The sequence below is a fragment of the Acartia tonsa genome, chromosome 4 (assembly GCF_053477335.1).
Source record: "Acartia tonsa isolate MP-2025a chromosome 4, ASM5347733v1, whole genome shotgun sequence".
NCBI lineage: Eukaryota > Metazoa > Arthropoda > Copepoda > Calanoida > Acartiidae > Acartia > Acartia tonsa.
In genome coordinates, this window is record NC_137263.1 from 9,370,675 (window position 1) to 9,390,716 (window position 20,042).

Here is a 20,042-nt window from a genome sequence, read left to right on the forward strand (position 1 = left end):
GACATGTTTAAAATGGACGTACGGACATTCTGGTATTGTTCATAGAGTTGCTACGCTTTCTAAATTGTACCTAACTACTATAGGAATCATCATGCAAAGTTTGGAATCGATAGGACAATTCTAACCTGTTTAAATTAACGAAAAGAGCTAACTCTCTGTGACGGACGGACGGACGTACGGACGGACCGACCCTAATTATAGAAAAGCTTCGCTTTTAAAAATTAACAACATCTGTAACTTTGCCTCTTGTATAAAATCATAATATGAAAATTAAATACAAAAAAAAACATTTTTTATGAAAACTCACACAAAAAAATCCGATGCCTATCTTTGCATATCAGACCAGTAAATCCTATATTAGTAAACCCACCTGTACAAAAATCTAGAAAAACTTTGCTTCAAAATAAATTTGGATAATAGCATTTTTAAGAATTGAAAAGGAAAAGCGCGATTAACTAAAAATTTGAAAATGTTGAAAGGTCTGTACAACTATAATTTATACTTTTACTATAGTGTCAAATCTTTACATACCCTATAAAACTTTAGTCCTGTTATTATGACGACAAAATATCATTTTCAAGAATAGTTTTATAGTTTTTAAAAGAAATGCTTGATATTAATCGATATATTATTACATGGATGTTGCACCAGATTTTCATGTACTCTGATAGATTTATGCTCACAGCTGGCTAAAATAATGAAACATCCATCCACTTTACCCAATTCCCCTTCCCACCTTCTGCAAGAACTAACTGACCAATAAAGAAGATCCATATTAGCAGGCTAATTGACGATAAATTTTCCCCACTCAATATATCCTAAATTACACTAATTAGTGGGTAAAATTCTAGCGAATTACAATTTTTTATGGTTTCCGTCGACATAACAACACATTTTAGGTTTAACATGGGTTAGCCTTCCTCACACTTTCTAGTAAATTATTGCATTCAAGCAAATATATAAATGATCTGAAATTCCTTCTTTTCAAAGGATTTTATTGAAAATTTGTTTCATGTACAAGAAACTTGAGCCATCCCAGCAGAAATTTAACAAAATCTTCAGGTTATCTAATTGTACGTCATAATGTACATACATTTTATAGATAGGGCTGAAATTAATATATTATTTCTTTTCTTTCGATCTATCTACAAAAATTCCTATAACTATTGGGTACAGAAAATCATGTCCACTTTAACATGATGATTTACTATAGCTGTTTTGAAAACATTTTGTTCGTGGTATTATTATTATCAAATTTATTTTATTTTTAGAACGATAAGGCATAATTTATAAGTGACCCATCTATTTAATTAATTCTTAAGATAAAGTATGTCCGTTTTAAGAAACCTGCAGTTAATTGATGCTGTGTTATATAAATATACGTAATGTTTAATGATGTTCGTTTGTCTGACCGTCTGTTTGTTTACCTTTGCTTTTATGGATGCATCCAACCTTGTTATTTTTTAAAAAAGAACCTAGTAAAAGTGTCTGACTCTGATTATGACGTAAAAAAAATAGCATATGAGAGGCCACTATAAATTTTACCATTGGTCAATTACAGTGTATACTGGCCTCTCATTGGCTAATTTTTTTTTACGTCATAAGCAGAGTCAGACACTTTTACTAGGTTAAAAAAACTCAATTGGGTTAAGAAGTAATTGCTACGTATTGAATAAAAATTGTTAAAACACAATTAAAATTGTACATAAATGTAAAGTTGATGTATGATGATATGGATAAAAGTTTAAGAAATTGTCAAATCTATTATGTCCAATACTATATAATGTGTATTATTTTCATGGAAAAAGATACAGGTTAATGAATAATATTTCAAGTATGGCTTCGAAACCGATTAATATTCGCTGGATTAGAACCGGTTCTAAGCTATACCGAAAAAATCCTGTATCTCGGGGCCAACAATATAATTGCACATTTTCATATCTGCTACTGATCACTCAATTATGGAATGCTACTTCCCTAGGTATTTTATGCATTGTCTTGCTCTATTTCTAGACCATTATTACAATGATGGCAAGCCAGATTTTATTTTTTTGAAAGAAAACTTCTATCTGTTTAATATACATTTTCCTGTATACCAAAATGACGAGTATATTCAAATTAGCATGTTAACACTTGTAGCCAAAGATAGGGCATTAAAAATAAGCAAGGATGAACATTTATTGAAATATAATGATTTTAATTGTTTTGCTCAAACACTATTTATTGCACAATTTGCGTCAAAAATGCTTACTAACACAGGAATTGATTGTAACTTCATTGATAAATTTGTTGAATTTATATTGCTTAGTAAAAATAATGTACAAATTTTTCGTATTAATTAGATATTATATTGCTATTGTATTATCATATTATGATAATTATATCAAATATTAATCATGTTTAATTTGTTTCTTGGAAATAAATTATTAAAAACAAACATTTTCATATCTGCGTAAAGCTGTTTATAATACAATGCTATAAAAACTATTCTCAGTGACACACACAGGGTTTGTCAGGGGGAAGTTGACCCATTTTACAAACACCTGTTTTACTAATAGGCCAAGCTATTTCTTTTACCTGATATTTGATTAATTTTAAGTCTACTTACTTAATTATTTTTCTCTGGTGGTTTAAAAATATTAAACATACTTCTTGACACATTTTAGGCTTTCCATTTTATAAATACAATTTGAAAGACTATTATTTTAATTTTGTGTCCAATAGGAAATTGCCGGAGTTGATGTCTGTTTTAACTAATATACTGTTATGGAAGCTTTAAATTTGTCTGATGTTGAATGACCTCTTTTAAGGACAGAAAAATAGCCTGAAACTATAATAAGACCATAATCTAAAAACAAAATAACCTCAAACCATCCTGGACCTTTTATGATGCTTTCCTAAAATTAAAAATTCAATCGGTTCAGGAGTTATCGAATTCTTAAGCTACAAGTAGAAAACCTTACTTTATTATATAATAGTATATGTATACTTAATATGTTTTATTTTAAGCAGTAAATAATTGAAGAACAAACAATATTATGCTTACAAATAGCGCAGCAAAAACAAGCATACAGCAGTTTAAGTTTAAGTTACTTATCTTTTTTTAAATTTTGACAAGTTTTGAAAATAATCCACTGATTGTTTCCAAATATTGTTTTAGATTTATAAATCCACCTCTAAAGCTACTGACAACGCTGCTGTAAACCCTAAAAGTGAATAAAAGATGTGAAAGAAAATTGCAGACGCCAAAAGTTTAGTATTGTTGAATTATAAGAAAGGAGCTAATAAATAATTTTAGTACAATACTGAATACTCAACCAGGGATCTTTAGGGATATAACAATGGATGATAAATATTGGTTTGAACCAACCAATCAAGCTTTCATAAAAGTACCCAATCTTTAACGCCTCCAAATTAAAAGGCGTGATTATAAAACTTATATATAGGTATCATATTAAAGTACAAATGCCCGTCCCTTAATAATTCAAAATCTATTTAAATATAAAGTAAAATAGGTTAACTCACAAACAAAATATGAATTTTACATATTTATTGAGACATTACAAATTGTTTCGTGCATGTTTGCACTCTTCAGATGTCAATGTAAAACTAAAGTTTAAAATAAATTTAAATTTAAAGGATTTCTACAAATATTTTAGAAGATTTTTTGAACATAATATTTAAAAAAAAATATCCACATACAGCAGCTCCAGAAGTTCCGTCGAGGCAGGGTAAGAAATGTTTCTTTCTTGAAATTCTTCTTCTTGATCTTGTAAGCAATGAGAGAGACGGTTTTGCCAGGTGCTGCGTGAAGTTGGTCAGGGGGTGGGGGCAGATTCTTCTTCAGGATAGTGGTAAGGTAGTAAGGTTTTTTTGTCTGAAGATTAAGATATAAATGCTCGTCGAACGAGTTGTATTTTTCAGGAAAGCTTTTTAGATATCTTTGGATGGTTTTGTGCCCTTCCATAAAAAATAGAGGCGAATCAACTAGCAGCCTTTAAAAATTATCATCAGGTCATAAAATTAAAACCCATTTTTACCAAACATAGATGTAACATAATTTTACTTGTGTAGTATCTTAACAGGGCTCGGCAGCCGCAGCTGAGACAAAAGCCAATTTTAAGTCAACAGTTTTCAGTCGTTTAAGGTTTTTATCCTTAGGAAGAGAGACTGATAATTTTAATTTTTAAAAACCTAGGCTTTTCTTGTTATTTAGGCTATAAATTAATAATTTTTAATAATAAGAACTTGAGTAGGGCTGGAATATTGCACCTTGAAATAGATTATTTTGTTTCCATATTTTCTGGTATAAGGAAACAATACAGTTTATTCTAATAATTATTTCATTTTTAGTAATTTAATTTGTTTTGGTGATAAATTTTGAACATTAGCAGAAATGTATTATTAATCTTAATTTAATATGGTTACATAAATTCCTTAGATTATATTTAAATGGATTTGTCCTTTTCCAAATGAAAGAGGGGAAATTATAATTTGGGGATATAACAAATTTAGGGAAGGAAATAGGACGCTCCCTTTTATTTAAGAAACTAAAGCACTTCCCCAACATACCAACCCCCCCCCCTCCCCCCAATACTTGCTTCCCTTACTACCCTCCATCCCCCTGGTAGGGGTGTAAGTGAACCGGAGAGTGTGTGTGGGAACGGGAAATAGTGGCGCATAATCCCGTATGTGAAAATTCTGCCACAAAAATATGCCGCAAGTTAGTTTAATACAAACTTCCGACGTGCAAACTCACAGCAGATAATCTGCTCTAATATACTGTTAAAAAATACCAAGTATGGTATACAATACTTCTGTAAATTCAAGCAGTCATCGTTATACAAATTCTACAATGATGGTAGCATCTTATAAATTATCCCAGGACCCTCGGGTTCAGCACCCGGCTTCTTACTGTTTACCCAGCACTCCCACAACTGATCATCAACAACATTTAGGCTATCAACATCATCATCAACGTGTTTATCAGAATAGTAGAAAACGCAAGCTATCATTTTCCAGCGGCTGCCATGTAAGTCGTGATAACCGTGAATTGGCAGCTATCAATCGTAGCGGCTTTAGCAGCCCGTCCAGCTCACCCCAGAGCATTAGAAGATTGTCTAGCTCACCCACAAGTACCACAAGTGCGCTAGAAGATTCAACATCAGTTTATCCCGACTCACCTGAATCAGTGGCTCTTGATTCTACCGGTGATTCTGAATATTCAGAGGATGAAAGTGTTTGTGATGATCATGACCAAGAAAGAGATTGTTCTGCCTTTCCGTTAATATGTCCACCAGCAGCTAAAGTTCCTAAATATGTTGGGACTATCTATGAAGAACGGCTGGCTCCGTTAAGCCCAGTGATAACGTTACCTGTACCGTCCGCCAACAACGGCAGCTATACCCATCCGTTAAAGCAAGGATCAAAGACTTCAGGTGATAATACTTTCCAGATTAAGTTGCTGGATCTTATCAAGGAAGGAAATGCCGATAAGCTGGACGAGTTTCTTGAGGAGAACGGCAAGCTTGTTGATATTAATTACTACAGTGAAGAAGGAGTGACACCAATCCAGCAAGTTTGTCAGGATGGTGGCTCCCTGGCCGTGGCCAAGGTTCTTGTCAAGTATGGAGCTGACCTGCGGCTCACCTCGCGGGACGGATGGACAGCCCTTCACATGGCCACATTCTCTGCCAGCTTTTCTTTGATGACATTCATCAGAAACTGTCCAAAATAGACATTGTTGGATTTGATGTAATCCTGTAACCACCAGTCTGTTATGTCAAGTTCATAATCAGCAGACAATTTCCAAAAGTGAATTGCTTTCAAAGCAAAAAATATTTTTTTAACCCTCACCATATTGATTTTTATATTATATTTAGTTATCATTACATTAATATTCATTCTGATCAAAATAATTTTTGAAAATACATTCAGTCAAATAAATTTAGAATTAATACTTCTGTGTTTATTAATTTTTCAAAATTATGACCTAACTAGGTCTTTTTTTAAACAATCACTAATTGTATATGCTTTAAACAATGATGACAACATCCATAAAGCTCTAAAATCTGATTGAAAGTTAAACGAGCAATAAGTATAACCAGAACATTTATTTCTAAGTCTAAACGAAATTGTACATAGAATTGTTGCAATATTGCGTAAATTTAATTTTTAATATTTGATTATAGAATTTCCTCGCTTTTAATAACTTGTCCTAAGAATCATTATTACAAAAATCAGATGAATAGGATAATCATATACAAAAAAAATGTGGAAAAAAATCAGCATGTTTTAAAAGGACGTTCAGACTTTTTGGTAATGATCATAGAGTTGCTACGTTTTCTAAATAGTACCTAACTATTATAGGAATCATCAATTTCATTATCCAAATTTGCTCAACAATAACAAGCTAACAGCACTTTTAACATATATTTACTAGGGTTGGGCCGGATGCCGGATATTGAAACTATCCGGCTCTATAATTTTTTATACTTTACACCAAAAATCTCTGCTTTTTAAAATTTTAAATGGCTATAATTTTCTTATTATTGAAGCTAGAAGAACATTTTTCTGAACAAGTTTAACTTTATGTAAATTTATATAAGATTTCTGAAGAAATTTTTTTTTGCTACTTTAGTATCTGGTAATTTGGCTGGTTATCCGGTAATTTGGCCGGATAACCGGATTTTTGCCGGATATCCGGTCGGTTACCGGATATCCGGTATCCGGCCAAAAAAGTATCCGGCCCAACCCTAATATTTACATTAAGTAAGTGAATTAGATTTCTGAAGAAATTTTTTTTTGCTACTTTAGTATCTGGTAATTTGGCTGGTTATCCGGTAATTTGGCCGGATAACCGGATTTTTGCCGGATATCCGGTCGGTTACCGGATATCCGGCGTTTGAAATCAGCCGGATATCCGGTATCCGGCCAAAAAAGTATCCGGCCCAACCCTAATATTTACATTAAGTAAGTGAATTAGATTTTTTTATAAAGTAAAAATAAAGACGAAGCCCAATCTGTCCCACTGTGAGGAAGACCATTCCCTTTTCTCTCATCTCTTTTGAAGAGATTTTCTTTCACCCCCCCCCCTTCCCTTTTTCTTTTCCCTTTATATGACGTCATATAGGAATCGTCTTCCTCACAGTGGGACAAATTGGGCTTCGTCAAATAAAAATTTAATTGTCGCAGCTATTGAAATAAATTTCTGTGAAACGTGTCCTATAAACCAATTGATCCTTGCAAATTTTTTATAATACATAATTATGAGAACATAATATGTAATATGACCTTCCTGTACCCTCGTTTCCTCAACCACAGTAATATATTTCTGTTCATTTAAAATAAAATATTCATGTAATCATAGACGTCCAAGGGGGGGGGGGGTAACGGGGCGATTACCCCCCCCCAAACGATTTTGGAGGTGCCATAGGCACCCCCAAAATTTTTTTCATTTCTCCCCCCCATTTAAAATTGACCCCTACGTTGGGGGTGCCAGAGGCACCCCCAACCATTTAGGAGGGGGTATTTACCCCCCCAAACAATTTTGGGGGGTCTTTGCCCCAATAGGTGAAGTACCACTGTTGCAACAACCTCCACATTTTTTTTTTAAATGGAAGTTTCTGTTTTGGGGGGTTGGGGGTTGTGTTGGAATGATTTTCTTGTATTCCCTGGCAAGTTCGAACCCATTAATTCCCTTTTCCTTACACCAGAGAATGAGTGTGTTACGCGGCATTCCTAACTGTCTCCGCGCTTCGCTTGTAAACAAACAAAGGCGCGCACATTTTTTCCTTGTTGATTCCCATGTGAAGAGCTACGTGAATAAAAATAATGTATTGGATGGATATACATGCGCTCTAATCCGTGGAAGATCTCAAATAAGCCTTCCTGCTTAGTTTGACATCATAATGTGGTAAGAATTTATCTTAATTCTTAATAATAAGTGTAGTATGGTATATTTTTACGAAGAAATTTAAAACATTAATTTTTCAACAAATAGACCATTTAACTGCTAACTTTTGACATACGAATATTTTCCTTAATTTTATTGATCATTTGAATCTAAAATTATCAATTTCTGATGCTATTTAATATGTTTCGTGCCAATTTAAAGTTTTTTAGAAATTTTATATTTTTAATTAAATTGAAATCACGCAACCTCGATATACAAAAATAATAAACCATTAATGCTATGTAATTAATTTTTATATTTTTGTTTTAGATTCACCGTTTTCATGGTAATAAATACACATTTGTAAACATTCACATGTTGGTCATTCGGAGGGCTTGGAGATTAAGATTTCGTGTACGGCAAGGCATGCGTACCGAAACAATGAAAACGAGACAGAACAGATGCGGCTAAGAAAATATCTGTGAAGTTTTGTGAATGTGTTGGTTGTGATACCTTACCACACACTATTATAATCGTAATCAGTACAGTTAATTATTGTGACAATCATGGGTCCTAAAAAGAATAAAGGCGCTCAACTGGGACTACGGCTGCGCCCAGCCGTCGAGGCCCTAACCAGTGAACTAGATAAAGTGATGAAGTTGGTCAGTGAATCTTCAGAGCTTGATGTTAGACATTTCACTAAGGAGTCAATCCTTGTCCATGACAAGTTCGAGACATTCGATAGCATTATGGTCGGTTTTAGCAAGCTTGGTGTGAGAATCCAAGAGCTTGAGGAGTTTAGTGACATTTATTCTAATATAATTACTGTGCAAAAAGATTATAACGCTCTGAAAGATGCTCTAGATGCTATGGAGGAGCTTAGTGACATTCAAAGTGTTGTTGATTTAGTTGGTGATAATTTGCCTGACCATAAGGCTGAACTATATGATCGTTGCTTAAAGATTGTGAAGGTTATTAAAGGGTCATACTTTCCCTTACCAGAACCAATTATAAACACTTTGTCTGCTTTGATGAAACGGCTGGCCGAGGTTAAGCTTGAACCTGTGAAGCCGCCTACAACGACGGCGGGTGCTTCGACAGCATCGCCATTTGTGTCGCCGTTTGGCACACCACAGTTCGGCACCGGTTCTATGTTCACGCCAGGATATATGAATCGTGTCGACGAACGTCTTCTTCCAAGCTTTGACGGCTCAGAGTCAGCCTACGTAAGTTTCAAGGACAATTTTAAAAAGCTTACCGTAGGACAGGACCCGTCATATTTACAGTTATTGTTGAGCAGTGAAAAGGTCTGCAAAAATAAAGAGTTAAGACTTCAGTTAATTCAGATTCAATCACATGAATCTCAATGGGCTTACCTCGACGCACGTTTTAAGTCCAAAACACGTCAGATGCTCTGCCTTTTCAACCAATGGGAGAAGAAGCCTAAACCGTCGGACTCCAACCAGATTGTGACAGTCTTAGCAGAGTTTGGTGGTGCAGTTAGCCAGCTCGAGCAGCTGACTAAAGATGATGATGATGAGGAAGTCACCACAAGCCAGTGGTTGACCATTATTCTTTTGGAAATGTTATCCAAAAAGTTGCCACGTGATTTCCAGGACAAGCTCAACCTGGCGTTGGGCTCGATGGATACCCCAAATATTCCTAAGCTGTTGAAGATTATAGAGGAACAGCGTGGCGCCATTTTGATGAGGTGTTCAATCGATGTAGACACCCCCTCCAAGAAGAAAGGTAATCCTGCGGCCGCAGCTACAGCCGTTGGTAAACCTGGGTCTCCAGCTAAGACCAAGAAGAAACAGCCTTGCCCGTCGGAAGGTTGTAACTCTGATCACCTGTTGTTTAAGTGCTCCAAGTTTAGGGATATGTCTGTTCCTGAACGCAAAGTCTTCATCAAGAAGATAGGCGCCTGTTTGCTCTGCTTACAAAAAGGGCATCGGGTGGCCGATTGTCCCAGAGCCGATAAGCTTGGCAGCTGTACCATTGACAGTTGCAACCAGCCTCATAATTCATTATTACATGAATCAGTTGCTAGTGGACAAGTTGCGGCAGTGTATGAATCACAATTGTTTAGCAAGAACAATTTTATGCTGATGTTGCAGCAGGTCCCGGCGTTGGCGGCTGACAAACGTCAAGTCACCGTCAATGCCATGTGGGACAGTGGAGCAAATTTGACGTTGATTTCTAGAAGTATTGCCAAGAAGTTAGAGTTGCCATCTACTGGTCGCACAGCTACTATTTCTCTGGCAGATGGAAAGAGCCAAGCGTGTCCTACAGTCAAGATTTGTTTGGTTGACCGCAACCGGAATTCACATATTCTGGAGGCGGCGGTAGTGCCCAGCATTGGTACTGAAGAAGGGTTGCGTTCTATTGATCCTGCAGCCGCCGCCGATATTTTCAACATGAAGCCTGATAATTTTTCTATGGTCGACGGCAAGATTGATGTTTTAATCGGCCATTTAACACCAGCTATGTTTCCGTGTGCAGATAAAATGGTTGGTGATTCTAGACTGTACAGAAGCTTATTTGGTACAGGCTATTTAGTTGTGTCTGCAGATGGCAGGACTGTTGCTAATCCTGTCGCCTGTAAAGCTGTGAAGTTGGAGGTCAGCAAGATGGAGTTCCTGAGTACTGAGAGTTTGGGAATACAGCCGCCATCAATGTGCAGCGGTTGTAAGAACTGCCGTCATTGCGCCGCCATAGCCGCCGGGCAGTCCGCCTTGGACGTGCGTAAGCGGCAGCTGATTGAAGAAGGTCTGACATTAGATCTTGAAAACCATATTTGGACGGCCTCATATCCCTACAAGCAGCCGCCAAGTGTGTTATTTGACAATTCAGAGCAGGCCTATAAGATCTGCTTACGTGACCGGCAGAGAATGATTAAAAAAGGTGAATACAGCACCTTCTGCCAAGTGTTTCAAGAAGCTGTGTCTCGTGGAGTGTATCAGAAAGCTTCGCCAGAAGACCTAGCTTATACTAAGCCCGTGTATTATTCGAGCCTAGTCTGCGCATATAAAGAGTCTATTTCCACGCCCTTAAGGATATGCGCCAATTCTAGCCTCTGCTGCAAGGGGCTAAGCCTCAATAGTATTATGATGGACGGACCAGTTCCATTATATACTCTGATGCACAATCTTATCCGGTTCAGAAGTTATAAGTGTGCATTCGTGGCTGATATTCAGAAGTTCTATAATTCATTATTAGCTACCTATGAAGATTCTCAGCTGAAACGTGTTTTTTTCGCTGATACAGTTGATGGAGAGCCAGAGGTCTACCTTACCAAAACCATCAACTTTGGTGAGGCCTTGGCTGGAGATATGGCCGTGACCGCCCTCAGACTTACTGGTCGTATTTTTGGTGGACGTTCCCAGCAGGATGTTCAAGATGTTTATGGATCTGAGAAGATTAGAGGTTGTGACGTTGTAGCCCAGCAGGATGTGTGGAGAGATGTTCAGCAACCACTCAGTTCCGAATTTATTTTGTATCAAGATCCTCCATCGGTCAAATTGGAGACTTGTACTTACGTGGATGACTGTTTGAGCGGTCATAACAGCAAACCTGAAGCTGTCCAGCTGGTCCAAGAGCTGGAGGATATGATTGCACCTGGCAATTTCAAGTTTAAATCTGTTGTTTATTCTGGAGATGATGTTGACAGTGTAAAAGTTCTGGGCCTTGTATGGGACCCTAAACAGGATAAGTTGTTCCTACCTGTCAGAGCCAACCACGGCGAGAAGATTAAGGGTAGAAAGTTACTGGAGGATCTGGATCTGGAGGACCTCTGGAGAAGTCTACCTGAGTTGATAACTAAACGTGAAGTTTGGAGAATCGTGCAACAACTTTATGACCCAATGGGTCTAGCAGCGCCATTGCTGCTTAAATCCAAGCTTTGTCTACGCTCAGTTTGCATACATGGATGCAACTGGGATGATGTTATACCTGGAGAGTTGAGGTCGGAGCTCGTGTCCAGCCTCCAGGACCGTTCGGCACTTGGAAATGTGTCGTTCAGACGTTCGATGGTTCCTGATAAGCCGTTGGGGCTTCCAATGCTTGTTGGTTTCTGCGATGCATCTAACCAGGCCTATGCAGCCATCACCTACCTGAGATGGCCAGTTCCTGGAGGATATGATGTAGTTTTGTGTTGCGCCAAGTCACGTGTCGCACCAGTGAAGATTGAGTCTATACCAAGGTTAGAAATGCTTAGTTGTCTAATTTTGGCAAGGCTTGTGGATACTGTTGCCAGAGCCCTACCTTTCAACATTTCTGGCAAAGTGTTTTTTAGTGATAGCAGCTGCGCCCTAGCTCAGCTATCCAGTGACAGTGTTATGTTAAATGTTTTTAACAGTCATCGTGTTTCCGAGATACAACAGTTGACGAGCCCTGAAGATTGGAGATGGGTTCCAACCCAGCACAACATTGCCGATCTGGCAACGCGTGGTTTGTGTACGATTGAGGATGTACAACCTGGATCTACATACCAGGAAGGTCCAAGCTGGTTGCGCCTGGAACAGGACCAGTGGCCCGTTAAGACGGCGGGTGAGGTAAATGCATCCATTCCCGAGAGCGAGCTAAATCCCAAGATGGCGAAGCTCAAGGTAATGTTCACACAGGTAGTGGACAATAATTTTTGGAGGTCTCTGGCAAGAAGGACCTACAGGCAGGCAAGGAGGACTGTGGCCGCAGTTCTTAAGGCTGCCAACTGCTTTAAAACGCTGCTTATCAAGAAACGTGGCGTTGCAGCAAATGAGGATGGTGTTAGCAACAATGATAGTTCTAAGTATTATGAGAACTATAGTTTCACAAATACATACATGGATTCTGTTTGTGACCTGTTTTTGACTTCCTTCAACCAAGAGGAGGAGATGACCATGGACGCCGAGGGGAAATTTGACTCTCTTCAACCGTATCATCACAAGGTCCAGGTTTGTTGGCCCATTGTGGGTCATGATGGATGTTATCCTCTTAGGACATTTACAATATTGAAAATGTCCGGGAAAGGAGATGAGGCTCTTGAGGCCGCTGCTGGAGGCCCCAGGAAGATTATGAAGGACAGCCCAGGTGTTGTCTTGCTCAGCCGCCACAACAGGCTGGCGCGGCTCATCCTTCAACAGTCCCACGATGAATTGGGGCATGGAGGCCATCGTAAGACGTTGGCGCAAAGCCGCAGGTATGCATGGATCACACATGGCCGCATGGAGGCTATGAAAGTGGTCAAGAGTTGTGCTGCATGTTCCATTGAATATGCCAAGCGTTCGAGTCCCGCAATTGCTAATATTCTGCCAGATCGTGTCGAGCCCTCTGTGCCCTTCAAGGAGGTGCATATGGACCTTGCGGGGCCGATCGAAGTTACGAAGCCTGGCGTTGGCACCAGGAGTTCCAAGACCAAGTACAAAGTTTGGTTGTTGATTGTGGCCTGTAGATTTACACAGGCTGTGTTTGTTGATGTGTTGACTGATTATTCAACTGAAGCCGTGCTGGTCGGCTTGAGAAAACTTCAGGCGTTTTACAACATGCCTAGAAGGGTTACCACAGACAGAGGCACCAATATGGCCGGTGCCAAGCGAATTATGGATGAACTTTTGAAGGATACCCGAATGCATTTTGAATGGCATCTGGTGCCCACCGCAGCACACTCGTTCGTGGGTACTGTGGAGAGGCAGGTTGGGCTGGTCAAGCGTGTGTTGAACAAGAAGTTGGCTGGTGCTACTGTAACCTTCAATGATTTATTGGTGTTGTGTGCTGAGACTGCAAGAGTCTTGAATTCTAAGCCATTGACCTATGCCACCCAAGGAGATGACGTCAATTGCTGGAGAATAATTTCACCTGCTGATCTGTTAGGCGGCAGGACCAACGATGCAATCTGCACCTTTGAGACAGGTTGTAAAGAGCCCATCACCAGGAGGCTGGAGAACTTGGAGGAGTTGACCCGTCAGTTCCATCAGGTGTACAAGGAGCAGCTCATGCCTGAGCTACTCAAGTCCGTCAAGTGGCGCAGCAACAAGGTGCTGCTCGAGCCGGGAGACGTGGTGCTGATCGACGATAGCACAAATTTGATGAAGAAGTTCAGATTGGGGCGTGTGGAAGAAGTGCGCCCAGGTGGGAGGACCGTGGTTTGCAAGTTCAAATTATCAGATGACGCAGCCGCCACGAGTAACGAGACTTCCGCAAGACGTCTGCTCAAGATCAATCTACCCAAAGTTTAGTATAAGTATCGTTCTTGTTTAACTTTGAAATTTATTTTTACGGTAGATTTATCAGATATTTTTTTTCGAAAGACAAAAAACGCAAATTTTGACTCAATTTCGTTTAAACTTTCAAATCGACGCAAGATTTTTTCATTTGAAATGCAAACTTAAGTTATTTATACGTTTACGCAAGTTTTTTCAATGATTTAAGTCTTTCCGGGACCAGGGATTTTTTTCGCGGAAATTTTCCTAGGTACCTACGCAAATACGAACATTTTTATCCTTGTTTAATTGAAATTCGATATGATAAAAAGTAACACAATGAAATTTTTTACATCATACAAATATTTCTTTAAGATTTATTATAATCACATAGATAATTAATATTACATATATATTAAAATTATTTCTATTTACCTTTTAACCGATGTACCTAAAGAAAAATGCAGATTTTTTTTCGTCTTGAATTAAGTAGATTCTTTGAGTTCGAAGATTTAAGCTTAATAAGACCGCTCTATAGTGTATCTTAGCTCTGTTACCTCGGCCAGACATACTACAGAACGGCAAAACTAAAGCATAAGATAATTTTATTTTGATTGCTTTGATTGATGATTCTAAAGTTTCTTGAATTATTCATGATTCTTTTAATTTTTGATTTGATTTAAACATCACTAATTATGTTTATTTTCAGTTGATGGAGCCCTGCGCCAGAAATCCTGTCGGAAATTATGCAGTATCAAAAAATTGTGATGGAAAGACATAACGTCCGTCAGGATAGCTGGAACATGGCATTATTAATATTTGAAAGATTGGTTAGTTTGTATCTTGAGGGGTTCATTCTAACTGAGGCCCCAAATTGCCTTAATTTTGACTGTATGAATATGTACAAGTTGCTTTCTTCTTAAAACAGAGAGAAATTGCAAACTCAGCATTTAGAGAAGTTCTTTTCTTATAATTGAGCTTTTGTTTTATTTTGGTAATTTAATTTGCATATTTCAATTGCAATTTTATTTTACGCAATTTTGATTCACGAAGATTTAAAATTATGAGATTTTAATTTTCCGATGTTTGATGATTTTTTCACAGTCATATTTTATTTAGATTTAAGTATCTTTTTTATTAAACATGTTAGATTTAAGGATTTACCTATTTTATCTAAGAATGTCTAGATGTAAGCCCGAGTATTTTTCCGCTGGAGAAATGCTTAATTTTGAGAAGTTTTTTATGAAAATTCTATTTTTCTTTTCTAGCAAAAAGATTTAGTAGAAAAAATGTCATTATTTAATCTTTCTTTCTTTTGATTAAAAGTTTGAGTTGATTATTTAATTATTGATGCGATTTTTAATATAAAAATCATTTGCCTATTATTATGTAGGTACCTAATCAAAGTTTAGGTACTATTGATTATTAATTCATGTATTCGCAATTACATGGTCTGTAATTCTAACTTTAATTGAGATTATGAGGCCATGATTAATGAGATGTGTGAGTGGTAAATGTGCATTTCATGAATGTTGAATGCTTTTCCCATTCCTTATTCCTATCCTTATGTGGTAGTGGAGTCGGTTTGAGTTATTGTGGTGTTCGTAAGTTACCATAATTAATTTTAGGCCTGATGGCCATGCCATTTTAAACTCTTGTAATTTATGCGTTATGAGATTGTGATTTTGTGGACACTGTCTGCACGCATGATGTTAAGATGAGTTATTGTGTTCGATTCCCAGTGACTAGACGGGTGTGTGTTGGAATGATTTTCTTGTATTCCCTGGCAAGTTCGAACCCATTAATTCCCTTTTCCTTACACCAGAGAATGAGTGTGTTACGCGGCATTCCTAACTGTCTCCGCGCTTCGCTTGTAAACAAACAAAGGCGCGCACATTTTTTCCTTGTTGATTCCCATGTGAAGAGCTACGTGAATAAAAATAATGTATTGGATGGATATACATGCGCTCTAATCCGTGGAAGATCTCAAATAAGCCTTCCTGCTTAGTTTGACATCATAATGTGGTAAGAATTTATCTTAATTCTTAATAATAAGTGTAGTATGGTATATTTTTACGAAGAAATTTAAAACATTAATTTTTCAACAAATAGACCATTTAACTGCTAACTTTTGACATACGAATATTTTCCTTAATTTTATTGATCATTTGAATCTAAAATTATCAATTTCTGATGCTATTTAATATGTTTCGTGCCAATTTAAAGTTTTTTAGAAATTTTATATTTTTAATTAAATTGAAATCACGCAACCTCGATATACAAAAATAATAAACCATTAATGCTATGTAATTAATTTTTATATTTTTGTTTTAGATTCACCGTTTTCATGGTAATAAATACACATTTGTAAACATTCACATGTTGGTCATTCGGAGGGCTTGGAGATTAAGATTTCGTGTACGGCAAGGCATGCGTACCGAAACAGGGGTGTCCCACTCCTCATGAAAATAGCATAAAACCACCACAGGACCAGTAAGTATATTCTTTGAAGAGTAGAATCCGATCGGTTCAGTCGTTACCGAGATCATTAGGGACAGACGGACATCAAGCTACTTTGTATTATAGATGGTTTTTAACTTTGACCACAAGGTAAAAATTAAAAAACAATATTTTAAATACCCATTTTTTTATCACTGTGCCTTATTACTTTTCTGGGGAAAATAAGCAATTTTGTGACCTTTTATATGACAGGAACCTATGTGTGGCTGGGACTAATAAATAAACAGAATAAAAACAATGCATTTTCCATTTTTGGACAAAAACTGCAAAATAGAAAAAAAGACCATTAAAATTTTTTTTTGCATAACGACGTTTATTATTCTTGATTAGGATCATGTTACTTGTCGATGCAGCGCTTATCACATGTTACTTGTAGATGCAGCAAACTCATACATGTTACTTGTTGATGCAGCAATATCCCCGCTCCATTCCCTGTAGAGATGCTAATATAATTATAAATAGAAACAATTAAGATTAATTCGTTAGCTAAACATTTATTAGTAATGGTTTTGAATATATGCAAAAATATTATTAAATAATTACACATGATATTGAATAGCAATCTGGTTGCACAAATTGTAAAATACATTATCATTATAGCGATCCCTCCACATGTATTCATCCAAATAACTTTGTAAGAAGGTTCAAGATGAAGGAAGTTGTTTGGGGTTTTGAAGTACTTTAGAAATGACTAAAAAGCTTATTTTCAATAAAAAATATAACTAACATTGTCTGCCTATCTCCTTTTTTAATCTCCCTTTAACATGTTACTTGTAAGTGCAGCAAAGTTAAACATGTTACTTGTAAGTGCAGCGCTGCATCGACAAGTAACATGATCCCTTGATTATTTTGAATTTTGAACCTGTATAAAATTTTGAAATTACAAGATTTTTAAATCGAAGTTTTTCTATAATTAGGGTTGTTCCGTACGTCCTTTTACTGTATCCTGTATTTACTCAAGTTTTCAAAAAAATTTTGTACAATTTTGTTTTGACGTACAAATTCATGTTTTGCTTCTGTTTTTGTTCGATTGTCCCCCCGTCTAATTTTAGAAATTTGCTTTTAAAGCTGTTTCATCCTTGTTAATGAATATTTTGTAGCGTTCTGAAACTTGTCTTAATATATAGAATTAAGATACGTCGACCCTGCATCCCGTCGAATATATATAAAAATTTCCCAATATCGACCATAGTTATGATCTTAATTGTGTCCAATCATTGGCCAAAGTGCATATTGAACTTTGACACTTGAGAGTAAAGACCATCAACCGTCTTTCCTATTTTTTGTTTCCTGTCTGTCGGAGTTCAAATTTATGTACATAAAAACAACGTTCTTCAATTTATGGTTATTTAAGAAGAAAATAATAGATAGATTTTCTATACATTTTGTAATAGTTATTTCTCGCATCGTATTATAAACAGCTTTCCGCGGATATAGAATGTACAAATATAAGATTAAAATCAGTTTTTTTTAGACCCGAGGTGCCGAAGGCACGGTCTATAAAAACTGGTTTTAATCTTATGATTGTACATTTTTATATTCGTAGAAAACTAGATATAATATGATGCTAGACATAGTTTTTTCGTATGGATGAGAACCGGTTCCTATCGAATGAATACGAAAAATTGTTTTATTAATTACGGCGTAACGGATAGCTTTCTTAATAAATTTAAGAATGTAAATATTGTCCTAATGATTTGATACCTTTATGATGATTGCTGCAATGATATGGACAGCATATAATTTCATATTCATTTTTTTAAAAAGATTACCTCTGTCTTTTAATTAATTGCTATTTTGACGAAAAATTTAATTTGAGAGGAACATACTATTAAGCTCATATTTTACCAGCGGCCACGCTCTAGAAGCATCTTAAGACATTTGAGGGAAGAGGGGAGGGGTCGAAGTTTACATTCCACTTCAAAGTCTTTAAAAATGTTTATGTGATTTCTTTTGGGAAAAGCTTCACTTTCTTATGGAGAACCATATTGGTTCATCGATTAGTATCAAGTTTTCCTAATGTCAGACATTCTGTTTCTTTCATGTAATTATATGTGTATTACTGTGATGATTAGGCACTATTTGCTAAGCGTCGTAGCATCTCTACAAGGACACAAAAGTATAAAACATATTGAATTTTGTGTAATTTTACAACATAATTTAATCTCCAGATATTTTTTATCCAGATTGTTTGATAATTGATATTAATTATTACTGTTCGTTTGTCTCTTTGTCAGATTTATGTAGTTTCACTTTAATGATTGTTGTCATCCTTGTTTTCACATATTTATGTGATCGTTAGTATAATTTTCTTCACACCAATATTATTTTTCTTCCCACACAAATTTAAAAAGTGTAAAAATAAACCTTTCACCAAACCCTTTTTTTCAGAAAAAAAGACAAATCGCCAATAAAACTTTCCTAAGTCATTTCACACAAAAATACTGTTGTGTCTGTGTGTTTGTGAGTATTATGTGTAAGAATTTTTAAAATGGACAGAGAAAAGTTTTATAACAATTTTGAAGTTTAAAACTAAGAATAACTAATAGCTTTTTTGACTCTGTGAATATTTAAATATTAACTTTTCAGAGAATCTAATGAATTTCCACTGGATCTAAACCGGTTCTGAACGACAATTGATAAAAAAAAGCATGAATCATGAATCATCCTGCAGATTATCCAAAAATTATATTTCGGCTGATTAGCATTTTTGGGGGACTAGAAGCGGTTTGCTAACAAAACGGCATGAATGCCCGAACCATGGTAAATACCCTATGATGACTTGTTTTACTTTTAAGAATTTTTTTCCCTCTCCAATGAGTAACCAAGAAGGGAAGTGAAGAATAAATACCAGGGGGAGGTTCCACATTTTTTTTAGGGGGTTCAAGGGGGGTAATGTTAGGTAAAGGTGGGAAGAGGGCGGAGACCAATATAAAAAGCGTTGCGGTAAGAATTTTATTAAGAAGGGGGGGAGGGGGGATTTATCTATTTTTATGGTGAGGAGGTGGGGTGGGGGGATTTTGTGTTGTATGGTTTATGTGTGTGAGAAAGAAATACTAGTGATAAATTTATGGTGAGAGATTTCCTAAACCGAATTCCAAGATTTGACCTTACACCCTATTTACATTCCCGCGCGCAATGGCTGGCTACAATTATTATAGGTCTCCATGCATGCGCGCTAAATAAATTTTTTTGGATCGAGTTGGCAAAAGCTATCACAACAGTAAAATTGCAACACTTCGCTAATCTGATAACCTTGTGATAACCTGTATATTCAAATCTGCTGCCTATGTGTTGACACTGTAATGTTCTGCAGCTAAGTTTTTTAATTAAACACCCAAAAGAACCCTTTGAATGCTATGCATTTATCTGGAAGTCCTAATTGTGAATAATATTTAGTTCTACGGTGTGGTATTCAATTGTAATAACTGCAAAATCATAGATTTGCA

The 20,042-nt window shown here is 36.4% G+C and overlaps 2 protein-coding genes across 2 annotated transcripts; both read left to right on the top strand.

The window, feature by feature from the left end:
- The first annotated feature begins 4,737 nt into the window (after positions 1–4,737).
- On the top strand, positions 4,738–5,959 carry LOC145315960 (uncharacterized). The gene has a single exon (XM_080156197.1). It carries the CDS (start codon positions 4,802–4,804, stop codon positions 5,735–5,737), a length of 936 nt encoding a protein of 311 aa, XP_080012323.1. The 5' UTR covers positions 4,738–4,801; the 3' UTR covers positions 5,738–5,959.
- Positions 5,960–8,202: 2,243 nt separating this feature from the next.
- On the top strand, positions 8,203–19,211 carry LOC145318316 (uncharacterized). The gene is made up of 2 exons (XM_080159620.1): positions 8,203–10,996; positions 19,183–19,211. Exons 1-2 carry the CDS (start codon positions 8,461–8,463, stop codon positions 19,209–19,211), a joined length of 2,565 nt encoding a protein of 854 aa, XP_080015746.1. The 5' UTR covers positions 8,203–8,460.
- Positions 19,212–20,042: the final 831 nt, after the last annotated feature.

Bases quoted from the DNA above. Each gene is read 5' to 3' on its own strand.
- LOC145315960 (XM_080156197.1), top strand. From the start codon at position 4,802: ATGGTATACAATACTTCTGTAAATTCAAGCAGTCATCGTTATACAAAT.
- LOC145318316 (XM_080159620.1), top strand. From the start codon at position 8,461: ATGGGTCCTAAAAAGAATAAAGGCGCTCAACTGGGACTACGGCTGCGC. The intron at 10,997-19,182 runs GTATTATGATGG...TTAACTTTTCAG, and splicing joins CAAGGGGCTAAGCCTCAATA to AGAATCTAATGAATTTCCAC.